This window comes from Schistocerca serialis, chromosome 9, assembly GCF_023864345.2.
Source record: "Schistocerca serialis cubense isolate TAMUIC-IGC-003099 chromosome 9, iqSchSeri2.2, whole genome shotgun sequence".
In the NCBI taxonomy this organism is placed as follows: Eukaryota; Metazoa; Arthropoda; class Insecta; order Orthoptera; family Acrididae; genus Schistocerca; species Schistocerca serialis.
In genome coordinates, this window is record NC_064646.1 from 118,021,251 (window position 1) to 118,034,997 (window position 13,747).

General features: G+C 44.8%; 1 protein-coding gene across 1 annotated transcript in view; it reads left to right on the forward strand.

Annotated features, from left to right (window-relative positions):
• LOC126418948 (serine/threonine-protein kinase BRSK2) overlaps positions 1–13,747 on the forward strand; it is a 196,209-nt gene that overhangs the window by 108,206 nt on the left and 74,256 nt on the right. Inside the window, exon 10 of the mRNA XM_050085984.1 lies at positions 11,716–11,859. Coding sequence (XP_049941941.1) covers positions 11,716–11,859 — 144 coding nt within the window. The remainder of the gene's footprint in view (positions 1–11,715; positions 11,860–13,747) is intronic.

Below are 13,747 nucleotides of genomic sequence, written 5' to 3' on the forward strand. Positions count from 1 at the left end.
CGTAGGTTTGTGTTAAAAAACATACTTCCGTGCATTTTTTTATGGTTTGTATTAACCAGTTACACTAGCCCCTCTCTTCACATTCAGTCTGTGGAATCGATTCGTTAATATTTGATGTGGTTTACAAAATATATCCAGCGGTAATGTTGGGTGACTCATCGTGTATATTCATATTACTAATATTTTGCACTGTTTGGAATATAAAAGGGCTTTAAGTCACGGATTAAGTCTATACTGGATTATCAAAAATTCAGGATGCTAACGTGCTGACATTTTATGCCATGGAATAATATGGGTACCTCTCCTAATACTCAGAAATTTCTGATATCAGTGAAAAAAAAAAAAAGAATAATTATTCATTTCTGAGTTTTCTTCAGTCAACTGATATTGCACTTGCATTGAATACACCAGATGCAGATAATATCAGCCACAAATCTAATACACCTTTTCTTTAACATCAGCTTTCCGACTGGTGTGATGTGACCTGCCACAGTTTTCTCTCCTGCACCAGTCTCTATATCAAAGTAGCACTTACACCCTGTGTTCTCCATTATCTGTTGGGTATATTCCAGTCTCTGTTTCTCCCTATAATTTTTCTGTCTGCTGCTCTCAATTGTGGCATTCTACTTTACCGAATGAAGTATGTTAGATACCTTACTTGGGTAGATGAGTTAGAGAACTTGGAAAGAAAAATGTATATGTTGAAGTAAAATGTAGTGGGAATTAGTGAAGTGTAGTGGCAGGAAGTAAAAGATTTCTAGATATGTGAATATCGGATTATCAACACAAAATAAAATAGGGGTTATGAGAATAGATCTACACTCCTGGAAATGGAAAAAAGAACACATTGACACCGGTGTGTCAGACCCACCATACTTGCTCCGGGCACTGCGAGAGGGCTGTACAAGCAATGATCACACGCACGGCACAGCGGACACACCAGGAACCGCGGTGTTGGCCGTCGAATGGCGCTAGCTGCGCAGCATTAGTGCACCGCCGCCGTCAGTGTCAGCCAGTTTGCCGTGGCATACGGAGCTCCATCGCAGTCTTTAACACTGGTAGCATGCCGCGACAGCGTGGACGTGAACCGTATGTGCAGTTTACGGACTTTGAGCGAGGGCGTATAGTGGGCATGCGGAAGGCCGGGTGGACGTACCGCCGAATTGCTCAACACGTGGGGCGTGAGGTCTCCACAGTACATCGATGTTGTCGCCAGTGGTCGGCGGAAGGTGCACGTGCCCGTCGACCTGAGACCGGACCGCAGCGACGCACGGATGCACGCCAAGACCATAGGATCCTACGCAGTGCCGTAGGGGACCGCACCGCCACTTCCCAGCAAATTAGGGACACTGTTGCTCCTGGGGTATCGGCGAGGACCATTCGCAACCGTCTCCATGAAGCTGGGCTACGGTCCCGCACACCGTTAGGCCATCTTCCGCTCACGCCCCAACATCGTGCAGCCCGCCTCCAGTGGTGTCGCGACAGGCGTGAATGGAGGGACGAATGGAGATGTGTCGTCTTCAGCGATGAGAGTCGCTTCTGCCTTGGTGCCAATGATGGTCGTATGCATGTTTGGCGCCGTGCAGGTGAGCGCCACAATCAGGACTGCATACGACCGAGGCACACAGGGCCAACACCCGGCATCATGGTGTGGGGAGCGATCTCCTACACTGGCCGTACACCACTGGTGATCGTCGAGGGGACACTGAATAGTGCACGGTACATCCAAACCGTCATCGAACCCATCGTTCTACCATTCCTAGACCGGCAAGGGAACTTGCTGTTCCAACAGGACAATGCAAGTCCGCATGTATCCCGTGCCACCCAACGTGCTCTAGAAGGTGTAAGTCAACTACCCTGGCCAGCAAGATCTCCGGATCTGTCCCCCATTGAGCATGTTTGGGACTGGATGAAGCGTCGTCTCATGCGGTCTGCACGTCCAGCACGAACACTGGTCCAACTGAGGCGCCAGGTGGAAATGGCATGGCAAGCCGTTCCACAGGACTACATCCAGCATCTCTACGATCGTCTCCATGGGAGAATAGCAGCCTGCATTGCTACGAAAGGTGGATGTACACTGTACTAGTGCCGACATTGTGCATGCTCTGTTGCCTGTGTCTATGTGCCTGTGGTTCTGTCAGTGTGATCATGTGATGTATCTGACCCCAGGAATGTGTCAATAAAGTTTCCCCTTCCTGGGACAATGAATTCACGGTGTTCTTATTTCAATTTCCAGGAGTGTAATAGAGAATAAGAACATAAGAATACCAGTGGAATTCAATGGTGTGTACAAAACTTAAGGATGAAAATCACTTCTGATGTGTCACTGCCAAGTAATATAACTTGATGGAATTTGGACCATATATAAAAAGAACTCCTACAGTATAGTACAGAAAGTAAGTGAAAAAATATACAATGAACCTTTCATTCAAAGGCAATAACTACCTTGAAGTCACTGTGATTTATGATGGTCCCCTGGACATTACAAAAGGTGGGACATAGTTCTTAATAGGCTGTGTGACTACCACAGACAGTGATGCATGCTCTCCAACATGCTCCCTTGTTGACCAAAAGGTTGGTAAGCTTATTGTTGGGCGTTCCATTTCTCCACCAATTCAGTTGACAACTGCTGGATTATTGTGAGTGCATGTTGACAAGCTGTAATATGTCTCACCAATGCATTCCAAATGTGCTTGAATAGATTTACTTTGGGGGAATGGAAAAATTAGTTTATTTAGATTAGTTTATTTAGAAAATATCCTCTCGTTCCAGGAGCTCCTCCACCTGTGCTGTTCAATGCAGTTATACGTTGTCATACATAAAAATGAAGTCAGGGCTGAACACACTCCTGAAAGGGGAAAGGGTACAGTGTACAGTAATACTGACTCGTGACTGGAGGTCAGTATGCCCAAGCAACATTATGCCTTCCCACACCATAACAGCTGGACCCCAGAACATTTGCATGATGTGTCACTGCCAAGTAATGTAACTTGATGGAACTTGGACCATACATAAAAAGAACTCCTACAATATAGTACAGAAAGTAAGTGAAAAAATGTAGAATGAACCTTTCATTCAAAGGCAATAACTACCTTGAAGTCACTGTGATTTATGATGGTCCCCTGGACATTACAAAAGGTGGGACATAGTTCTTAATAGGCTGTGTGACTACCACAGACAGTGATGCATGCTCTCCAACATGCTCCCTTGTTGACCAAAAGGTTGGTAAGGAGTGACTTGAGGTCAGTATGCCCAAGCAACATTATGCCTTCCCACACCATAACAGCTGGACCACCAGAACAATCATGTTTGACGATTTTTCTGGGTTCATTATACATTCTCACCTCTTACCATATGAGGGTATGTGCAGAATCACTACTCGGCCTGATCCTGCTCTCATCCAAGAAAAACGTTCAATCCCACTCCTTGTTGGTCCAGTCCTTATGCTCCTGGCACACTGCAAATGGTGCTGCTGCTGTGTAGGTGTCAACAGAACACAACGTACTGGTTGTCAGGTAGAGAGACCACTCCCATACAGTTGCCTTGTGAATGTGGAGCATGAGATTGCATCCCTTGCTGTCTGATTGAATGTCACTACAATTGCACTCACTGTTTGATGTGAGTGCCATCTTGCCCATTGCACAATGTAGCCATCGTCTGCTGCTGTTGTTGACCATGGTTGACTACTTCCTCACCTTGTTTGTGGTTGGGAATGCTCTCCATGCATGTGAACAACAATGTGAGCAGTACCAAACTCCTGGGCTATACTCATCACACTTAGTCAATCTTCCCATTTTCCAATGATTCTTCCATGTGTGAATCCAAACATTGTCTTTGGGCATGTTTTAATGAAGAACATCACCACAAGGCACGGTAATTGCTCACTGATTCATACACAGTGGAATTTCCCATTCCTTCAACTGTCTTATGTTGTGGGACCAATCCTATCTGGTGCTACAGACATGCTGGTCTCACACCAGATGTCATCCAACTTTGTGTTCATAACTGGGAGACTGCTGGCAACATGCTCCCAAACTTTCATTCATATTCACCACATGGTGTGTTACTTCATTTAGCTCATCCTTAACTTTTGCAGAACAATGCACTATGACTAGAAAAGTTAATGTATTACTATAGCCAAGGTAGAACCAAAGCCAAGATTCCAACAGTGGACAAATATATACATGTGTCAGTTCTGCAAGTGATTAACTTATTGAAAGAATATCTATGGAGATAAAATGAGTTATTCAGACTGGTAAGAAAGAAGAAAAGTCCATTGTGAGGGAGGACTATAATGCAATAATAAAAAAAAGAGAGGAAGAAGTGTAGGAGAATGTGGCCTTGGGGAAAGGAATGAAAGAGGAAGCTACCTGGTAGAATTTCACATGGACTACAATTTAAAAATTGCAAACACTGGGTTTGATGCCCATAATAGGAGATTATCAATGTGGAAGAGACCTGGAGATGCCAGAATGTTTCAAGTAGCTTTTTCAGTGATAAGGCAGAGATTTTGGAACCAGATTTTAAGCTGTAAGATGTGACCTGGCTAAATTGATAGAATCAATTACTGAAAGAGAGCACTGAGCAGCAATTGACTGAAGCAGGGGAAAGTTAAACAATAGAAGGCAAATGGGTGGCTTTGAGAGATGAGATAGTGAAGGCAGCAAAGAATCAAATAGGCAAAAAGAAAATTTCTCGTATAAATCCTTGGCTAGCACATGTGATATTGAATTTAACTGTTGAAAGGAGAAAATATAACACTGCATCATATGAAGCAGGTGAAAGGAAATACAAGCTTCTAAAAAAAAAGTGCAAAATCAGAAGGAATGGCTGCAGAGAAAAGCAATGATGTAGAAGCAGGCATGACTATGGAAAAGATAGATGCTGCAGACAGAAAAATTAAATAAACCTTTGGAGAAAAGAGAAATAGCTATATCCTCACTCACGATTACTTCTCCTTTGAAGGCATTACCTACAAACAAATCCACGGTACAGCTATGGGCACCCGCATGGCACCATACTATGCTAACCTATTCATGGGCCATCTAGAGGAATCCTTCCTAAAAACCCAGAATTCTAAACTCCTCACCTGGTTCAGATTCATTTATGTCATCTTAGCTATATGGATTGAAGGTGAGGACACCTTATTCACATTCCTCCAGAACCTCAACAACTTCTTCTCCATTTGCTTCACCTGGTCCTACTCAACCCAACAAGTCACCTTCCTAGATGTTGACCTCCACCTCAGAGATGGCTACATCAGTACCTCCATCCATATCAAACCTACTAACCTCCAGCAATACCTCCACTTCAACAGCTGCCACCCGCTTCATACCAAGAAGTCCCTTCCGTACAGCTTAGCCACCCATTGTCATTGCATCTGCAGTGACGAGCAGTCCCTCTCTAAATATACCGAGGGTCTCACTGAAGCCTTCACTGACCGTAATTATCCTCCCATCCTTGTACAAAAACAAATCTACCATGCCTTATCTTTCCAGTCTCCCACCACCTCCCAAAGTCCCACAGTCCGGCCACAGAGGAGCTTTCCCCTCATACCTCAGTACCATCTGGGACTGGAGCAACTGAATTACATTCTCTGCCAGGGTTTCAATTACCTCTTGTCGTACCCTGAAATGAGAAATGTCCTACCCACTATCCTTCCCACCCCTCCTACCGTGGTATTCCACCATCCACCGAACCTACACAATAAACTCATCCATCCTTACACAACCCCTGCTCCCAATCGCTTACCTCATGGCTCATACCCCCGTAATAGACCTAGGAGCAAGACCTGTCCCATAAATCCTCCTACCACCACCTACTCCAGTCCAGTCACCAACATCACGTATCCCATCAAAGGCAGGGCTACCTGTGAAACCAGTCATGTGATTTACAAGCTAAGCTGCAACCACTGTGCTGCATTCTATGTGGGCATGACAACCAACAGGCTGTCTGTCTGTATGAATGGCCACCAACAAACTGTGGCCAAAAAATGAGTGGACCACCCTGTAGCTGAATATGCTGCCAAACATAGTACCCCTCATCTCAGTGACTGCTTCAAAGCCTGTGCCATATGGATCCTTCCCACCAACACCAGCTTTTCTAAATTGCACAGGTGGGAACTTTCCCTGCAATACATCCTACGTTCCCGTAACCCCCTGGCCTCAACCTTCGTTAGTCAGCATCCTCATCCCTCCCTGTTCCAATTCCAGCACTACAGAGCCATCACTTCGCACCACACCCAGTCTTTTAATTTCTTTTATTTCTCTCCTTTGTGCTACTTACCCCCTTCCCCCTCCACACCTTCTCTCCTGCTCTCCGTCTAAACTGCAACACTTGACTGTCTGCCACTCCCACCATACTATCCCTTCCCCTCCCTGCCCCAGCCTCCTACTTACCCCCACCCAGTCGCCACTCCCATCATGCACTGGTGCTGCTGCCTGCAGTGTAGTTTCAGCTCTCTGAGACAGCAGATGTGTGTGCAAGTTGCACTTGCATGAGTACGTGTGTGCGTGTGTGTATGTGTCTACTGCCGACAAAGGCCTTAATGGCCGAAAGCTATGATTGTGTGAATCATTTTATTATGCCAATCGTGACTCAGCATTTCCGCTATGTGGTGAGTAGCAACTTTCCTTCTCTCGTATTCTTACTAGTGTTGAATGCACCAGGGACTTAACATAATGACAGAGAAAAGTCAAGAGGGGTGATCAGCAGAGCACAGAGGCAAAGGGCTAGGCAACCCCTTATAATCACTCTGCATGTAAAGTTGCCTGTGAGATATGTCTTGGCCTGGTGTTCAAAGAATCAAAGAGCACTAGAGGACCATCATTCTCAAAACACAAACTAATGTGCAGTTGCAAGTGAACGTCCTACAGAAGTTCAGGCAAGGTATTGTGCAAAACGTTCAAATATCATGTACCATTCAAATAATCTGGTAAGATGTGTATCTGATCAAAAGTATCCAGAACTATGTAATGCAGAACTGACCACCAGATGCCACAAGAGATGCACCCATCAGTGTAAAAAGAAGCGGGACTATTGTTGTTGTGACTCGCCGATCATTCAAAGTGCTGCCGCGCAATTACACGCGTCCTCTATCTGCCAGCCATGCAGCAGCCGCGCCACCTAAGCGACCAGCCAGCCAGCAGCCGCTAGACTTGAACTCAGCGCTAATTTGAATGTTACCGTGTTCACATGTTTTGCTAGGTCAACTTGCTCTGTGACTTACACGTGTTGTTTCATTTTAAATATATGTGTTTAACTTGAGGTTATAACAATTGGCGACGAGGATGGGATTTTCCTTTTCATCGTTGACCCACAGGTCTCCATGGCTACTTTAAAGCAACTATTGCAAGGTCTCATTGAACAGCAAACGCTTCTCACATCAGCGATTCGCGATTTCGCCGCAGCATCCAATGCGGGCCGTTTCTCGTCGTTGTCTATACCTCCTTTTCCTCCTTACGGCGAGACGGAGGAAGACTGGTCGGATTACGAAAAACGTCTTCGTCAGCACTTCTTGGCATTTCATGTCACGGATGAACAAACATGGAAGTCTCTGTTCCTTTCATGGATTTCACGTCAAATGTATCGATTGTTGTCACAATTGGCTCCTTTGAAAGATCCTGCATCTTTGTCTTTTGCTGAAATGTGATCACTTCTGTCAGTATATTTTCATAAGCAAACGCATGTGGTAGCCTCTTGTGTTGCCTTTTATTGTTGTCAAAAACAACCAAATCAATCCTATCGCGCTTGGGCTGCTGAGCTTCACGGCCTCAGTTGAAAGTGTCAGTTTGTTACTGACATTCACAAAGAATCCTACGCGGATTCCATGGTACGGGATGCTATTATCTGGTTGGTGCCCGACAAAGAAGTGAGGCAATGTGCCCTTCACTTGGCAAATCCAACTCTAGATGAAGTCCCATCCATCGCGCAGTCTTTTGAATTTTCTCACGCCGCTCGAGCGCAAATAGAGGCATGGGGTGACATCGGGGACATACAACCTCTGTGCGCTGTTCACGACACGTGCAGTGTGTCCCCACCGGCCGACGTGGCCGCAGTAAGCTCCCAAGCGCAGTCTCGGCCTAAGCGTAAACAACCCTCTCAGAAACTGCAGCAAAAACCCCGGCAACTTCCTTCATGTCCGCGGTGTTTTACGAAACATTCACGCGAGGATTGTCCCCAACGTTTTTACCGTCTGCTGCTTCGGTGGCTCAGCCATTGCATCGCCTGTTGCATAAAACCATGCCTTTTCACTGGTCCGCGTCATGCGATGCAGCTTTCCAGAAATTGAAGACTATGCTGAAACAGGCACCGTCCCTGGCTACTTATCGACCTGGCCAACATCTTGTTCTTGCCATGGACGCCTCTCAATACGGGGTCAGTGAATTCCTTGAGCACCGTTTTTCTGACGGTTCTGGACAACCCATTGCTTATGCCTCCAAAACGCTCACGGATGCCCAACAAAAGTATTCTCAAATTGAAAAGAAGCTTTGGCCATTATTTATGCTCTTCATAAGTTTGGTGTTTTTCTCTATGGATCCAAATTTCATCTTGTCACGGATCACAAACCACTTGTTTCCTTGTTTCATCTATCAATGTCACTTCCCGACATGGCTGCACACCACCTCCAGCGTTGGGCTCTTTACTTGTCTTGTTTAAATTACGAGATTCAGTTCTGGCCAACAGCTCAACATGCAAATGCTGATGCACTATCTCGCCTTCCCATGGGTCCTGATCTGGCATTCGATAGGGACGAACGTTTGTGTTTCCACCTGGATGTTGCTGAGCAGCGGGTTGTGGATGGATTCCCCATCACCGGGGACCAGCTGGCGTCTGCTACTGGTTCTGACCCTACCCTGTCCCAGGTTTTATGCTGTATTCAGAAGGGTTGGCCAGATTGTCTGTTCCCTAAGACTTCTGATCCGTTGCGGAACTACTACGCTTTGCGCTACCACCTCACGGCTAGGGATGGTGTTATCCTCCTTTCCACCGACAATGCTTCACCACGTGTTGTGGTACCTGCATGCTTCGGTCTTGTGCCTCCTTCACCAAGGGCAATGAGGTGTCTCTCACACAAAATCTCCGGCATGCCGTCATGTGTACTGGCCTGGCATCGGCTCCGAAATAGCACACATGGTCGCTGCCTGCGGCCCTTGTGCATCACAGGCCGCCGCCCCGAAGTCATCTTTGTCACCGTGGCCTTCGCCTGAGACGCCCTGGGAGCGCATTCATGCTAACTTCGCGGGACCTTTTTTAGGTACTCATTGGCTTCTCGTTACTGACACCTACTCTAACTTTCCTTTCGTTGTCCGTTGCACGTAGCTTACCACCGCGGCAACCACAAGTGCTCTCGCCTGCACTTTTTCTTTGGAAGGCCTTCCCTCTACTCTTGTTACTGATAATGGTCTGCAATTTGCCTCTTCAGAATTTGCAGATTTTTGTGCTCGTCACGGTGTTATGCATGTCACGGCCCCTCCGTCCATCCACAATCAAACAGTGAGGTTGAATGGCTGGTCTGCACATTTAAGGCTCAGATGCGGAAACTCCTGACTTCTTCTGCTGCTGATGATGCGCTTCTCCAGTTTCTGGCTTCTTACCATTTCACCCCCATGGGCGACCACAGCCCGGCTGAGCTCTTACATGGCTGACAGCCCCACACGCTACTTCATCTTCTGCGGCCTTCCACCTCCCGGCCGCGGGTGCCTTCGCTTGGCCGGTTCCCCGCCGACGACCTTGTATGGGTACGGGGATATGGCAAGCAGCCAAAATGGAGTTCTGGCTGCATCTTACGACACAGTGGTTGATGCCTGTATGAAATCCAAACAGACACGGGTGTTGCAGTGGGTCATTCGGACCATCTTCGGCCTTGTGTGCTAGCAACACCTGTTCCGAATGCCGCTACACCACCCTCGGCTCTACCTGACGCTCGGGATCTTGGCATCTCTCATTACACACAACACAGCCCTCTCACCTTCATCTCAGTGCCAGCACAAGAGCAGACGCCACCAGGAGATGTGACCATGCAGGAACCAGATGACCATCATCTGTCGGAGCAACTCTACTCGCCTCCTTCTCCTACGGACGCCAACACATCGCCCATGTCTCCTGTTATATTAACCGGACTTGCCGCAATGGGCAGATTGGTGCACGGGGCCCCAGCTGATTCGACACCTACGTTTCCTGTCATCTCGACCCGTTATCATCGGGGACACTTCCGTCTGTATGGGAAGCCTCCTCCTCGAGACTTTACGGCCAGTCAAACAACACCTGTGGACGTTAGCAATCTACAGGCCACATCCATCAAGACCTGTTCAAAAATTTCAAAGGAGGGAAAAGTGTTATGACTCGCCGATCATTCAAAGTGGTACCGCGCAATTACGCGTGTCCTCTACGCACTGTCTGCCAGATATGCAGCAGCCGCGCCACCTAAGTGGCCAGCCAGCCAGTAGCCGCTAGACTTGGACTCAGTGCTAATTTGAATGTTACCGTGTTCACATGTCTTGCTAGGTCAACTTGCTGTGTGACTTACACATGTTGTGTCATTTTGAAATATATGTGTTTAATTTGACGTTATAACAATTGTGTTGTCAGTAGAGAAGCAGTAACAGCAGATTTGGTTGGTCAGGAGAGTGCAATGACTTCGAATGTAGCATAGTCATTGGATTCCACCTGAATAACAAATAAATCAGAGATATTTTAACCCTCACAAAGCTGCCCAACTTGTTGGCTAATGATGTGATTGTGAACTGGAAACATGAAGGAACAGCCACAGCTAAATCAAGACCAGGAAGACCCATGCACTGACAGACAGGGATCATCAAGTATTGAGAAGGGTAGTTGTAAAATAACTGTATGAAATCAGCATAAATAATCACTTGTATGTTCCAAAGTGCTGTCAGCAGTCCAGCTAGCACAGCAACTGTGCAAAGGGAATTGAAAAGAACAGGGTACAATTGTTGAGCAGCCCCTCATAAGCCACACATTTCTGTAGGTAGTGCTAAGTGAAGCTTGAGGTGGTGTAAAGATTGAAACCACTGGATGGATGGCTGGAAAAAAATGATTTGGAATGCTGAATCATGCTGTACCTTGTGGTAATCCAATGGAAGGGTTTGGCTTGGCGAATGCCAATAATGAAGTACGGAGAAGGTGGTGTTACTGTGTGGGAGTATTTCGTAAGGTTAGAGTGTAGTCCCTTTGTTGTGTTTAAGAAAACACTAAATATGGGAGGATATTAACGTAGTTTACAGCACTGTGTACTACATCCACTAAATAAACAATTGAGAGATGGTAATTGTTTGTATCAGCATCAAATTCCACTTTGCGATAAAGTGGCATCTATGAGGGAATGCTTTGTGAACAATAACATTCCTGAAATGGATTGGCCTGACTTGAACCCAATAGAAGACCTTTGGTGTGAGCTATAACATCAATTTCAGTCTAGACCCTAGAATCCAGCATCATTATTTTCTCTGGTTTCAGCTCTACAGGAAAATGGACTGCCATTCCTCCACAGACTTTGAGACAGCTCATTGAAAGCATCCTCAGCAGCGTAAAAGCCATCGTAAAGGTGTTGAATGGATCTGATAGTGTACATAATCTACTTTTATGAGTGTACTATGCCATGCATTTTGTCCCAATTTTGAAGCCCCAAGCTGTTGTGTTTCCTATGCATAGCTTTTCATTTTACTAATGATATTGTTAACCTTATGTTAGCAGGTCTGAGCACTGTGAATGTGGCACCTTGTACCCCACCTGGATCACCACATACAAGTACAACAGGCCATCATTGGAGATCTAGGCTTACAACAATAAAAAATAGTTTTCTTGGGAGTCCCAGGTTCCATCGGCGGAAGTTGCAAAGTAAGTAGAGTTGGATTACCTGTACAAGTAAAAGATGCAGACAAGCTTCAACAAAATGATATATGTAGCAAAAGTGCATAGACCAAACAGACCGGTAATATGATACAATGGATTTTGCATCCAAACTATTTTGTATAATTGTTAGAACAAATTTAAAATGGAAGATGGTAAAAAATAAGCACTGTCTGGTAAACAGTGACTCTAAGAAACACTTCAGAAAGGTAAATTATGTCTTTAGTGTTCAAAATTACTTCTGTACTGTTTTGTCCCTCTTTTATACCTGTTTTTTCTCAGTTCATAATAAAATTTTCTAATTATTTAAAGAGGTCATGATATATAGCTTCTAAATATTTTGAAAAGTCGAGATATGTTACAGCAGCTTTATGCCACTTTACTAAATGTATCTGTGTTGTTGTTGTGGTCTTCAGTTCAAAGACTGGTTTGATACAGCTGTCCATGCCACTCTATCCTGTGCAAGGCTCTTCATATCTGTGTAACTGCTGCAACCTGCATCCCTCTGAATCTGCTTACTGTGCTCATCTTGTGGTCTCTGTCTACGATGTTTACCCCCCATGTTTCCCTCTAGTACTAAATTGGTGATCACTTCGTGCCTCAGAATGTGTCCAACCAACCAATCCCTTCTTTTAGTCAGGTTGTACCACAAATTTCTCTTCTCACCAATTCTATTCAGTGTCTCCTCATTACTTATGTGATCTACCCATCTAATGCTCAGCATTCATCTGTAGCACCATATTTCAAAAGCTTCTGTTCTCGTCTTGTCTAAACTGTTTATCGCCCATGTTGGACTTCCATACATGGCTGCACTCCATACAAATAATTTAAGAAAGGACTTAATCTGTACTTGATGTTAACAAACTTCTCTTCTTCAGAAACACTTTTCTTTCCATTACCAGTCTACATTTTATATCCTTCCTACTTCAACCATCATCAGTTATTTTGCTCCTCAAAATAGCAAAACTCATTTACTACTTTACGTGTCTCATTTCCTAATCTAATTCCCTCAGCATCACCTGATTTAATTTCGCTACATTCCATTATCCTCGTTTTGCTTTTGTTGTTGTTCATCCTATATCCTCCTGTCAATATACTGTCCATTCCATTCAACTCTCTTCCAGGTCATTCCAAGTGAAGAATTAAAATGTCATCACCAAATCTCAAAGTTTTTATTTCTTCTTTCTGGACTTTAATTCCTACTCCAAATTTTTGTTTTATTTCCTTTCCTGCTTTCTCAATATACAGATTGAATAACACTGGGGACAGGCTACATACTTGTCTGACTCCCTTCTCAACCACTTTTCTTTCCCTGGCCCTCAACTCTTATAACAACCATCTGGTTTGTGTTCAAACTGTAAATAGCCTTTCACTCACTATGTTTTACCCCTGCTACATTCCAGTCAACATTGTGAAAAGCTTTCTCTAAGTCTACAAATCCTATAACCCTAGATTTCCCCTTCTTAACCTATCTTCTGTAATAATAATAATAATAATAATAAAGATTTTATTGTCTTTAGGCCATTACAGCAATTGACAACGTCAAATGAAGCTACAATTTATAATACAGTGTGATAAGGTATTGACTACTGAAATATTTTAGCTTATATTACAATAAATGTACAGTGGGTCATCTGTTGGATTACTGCATTTTACAGTTGAAGAATTCATTGATATCATAGAACGGGTGGGCAATAAACCATTCATGCAGTCTTTCTTTGAATGTATGTTCAGGAAGATCCTGTATGGCATGTGGCAGCTTATTAAATAGCTTGTGCCCTGTGACTTCATAGCTATTTATTGATTTTGATAGTCTGTGGTAAGGCGTGTATATGTGTTTGATACTTCTTGTGTTGTAACAATGTATATTTTCTCT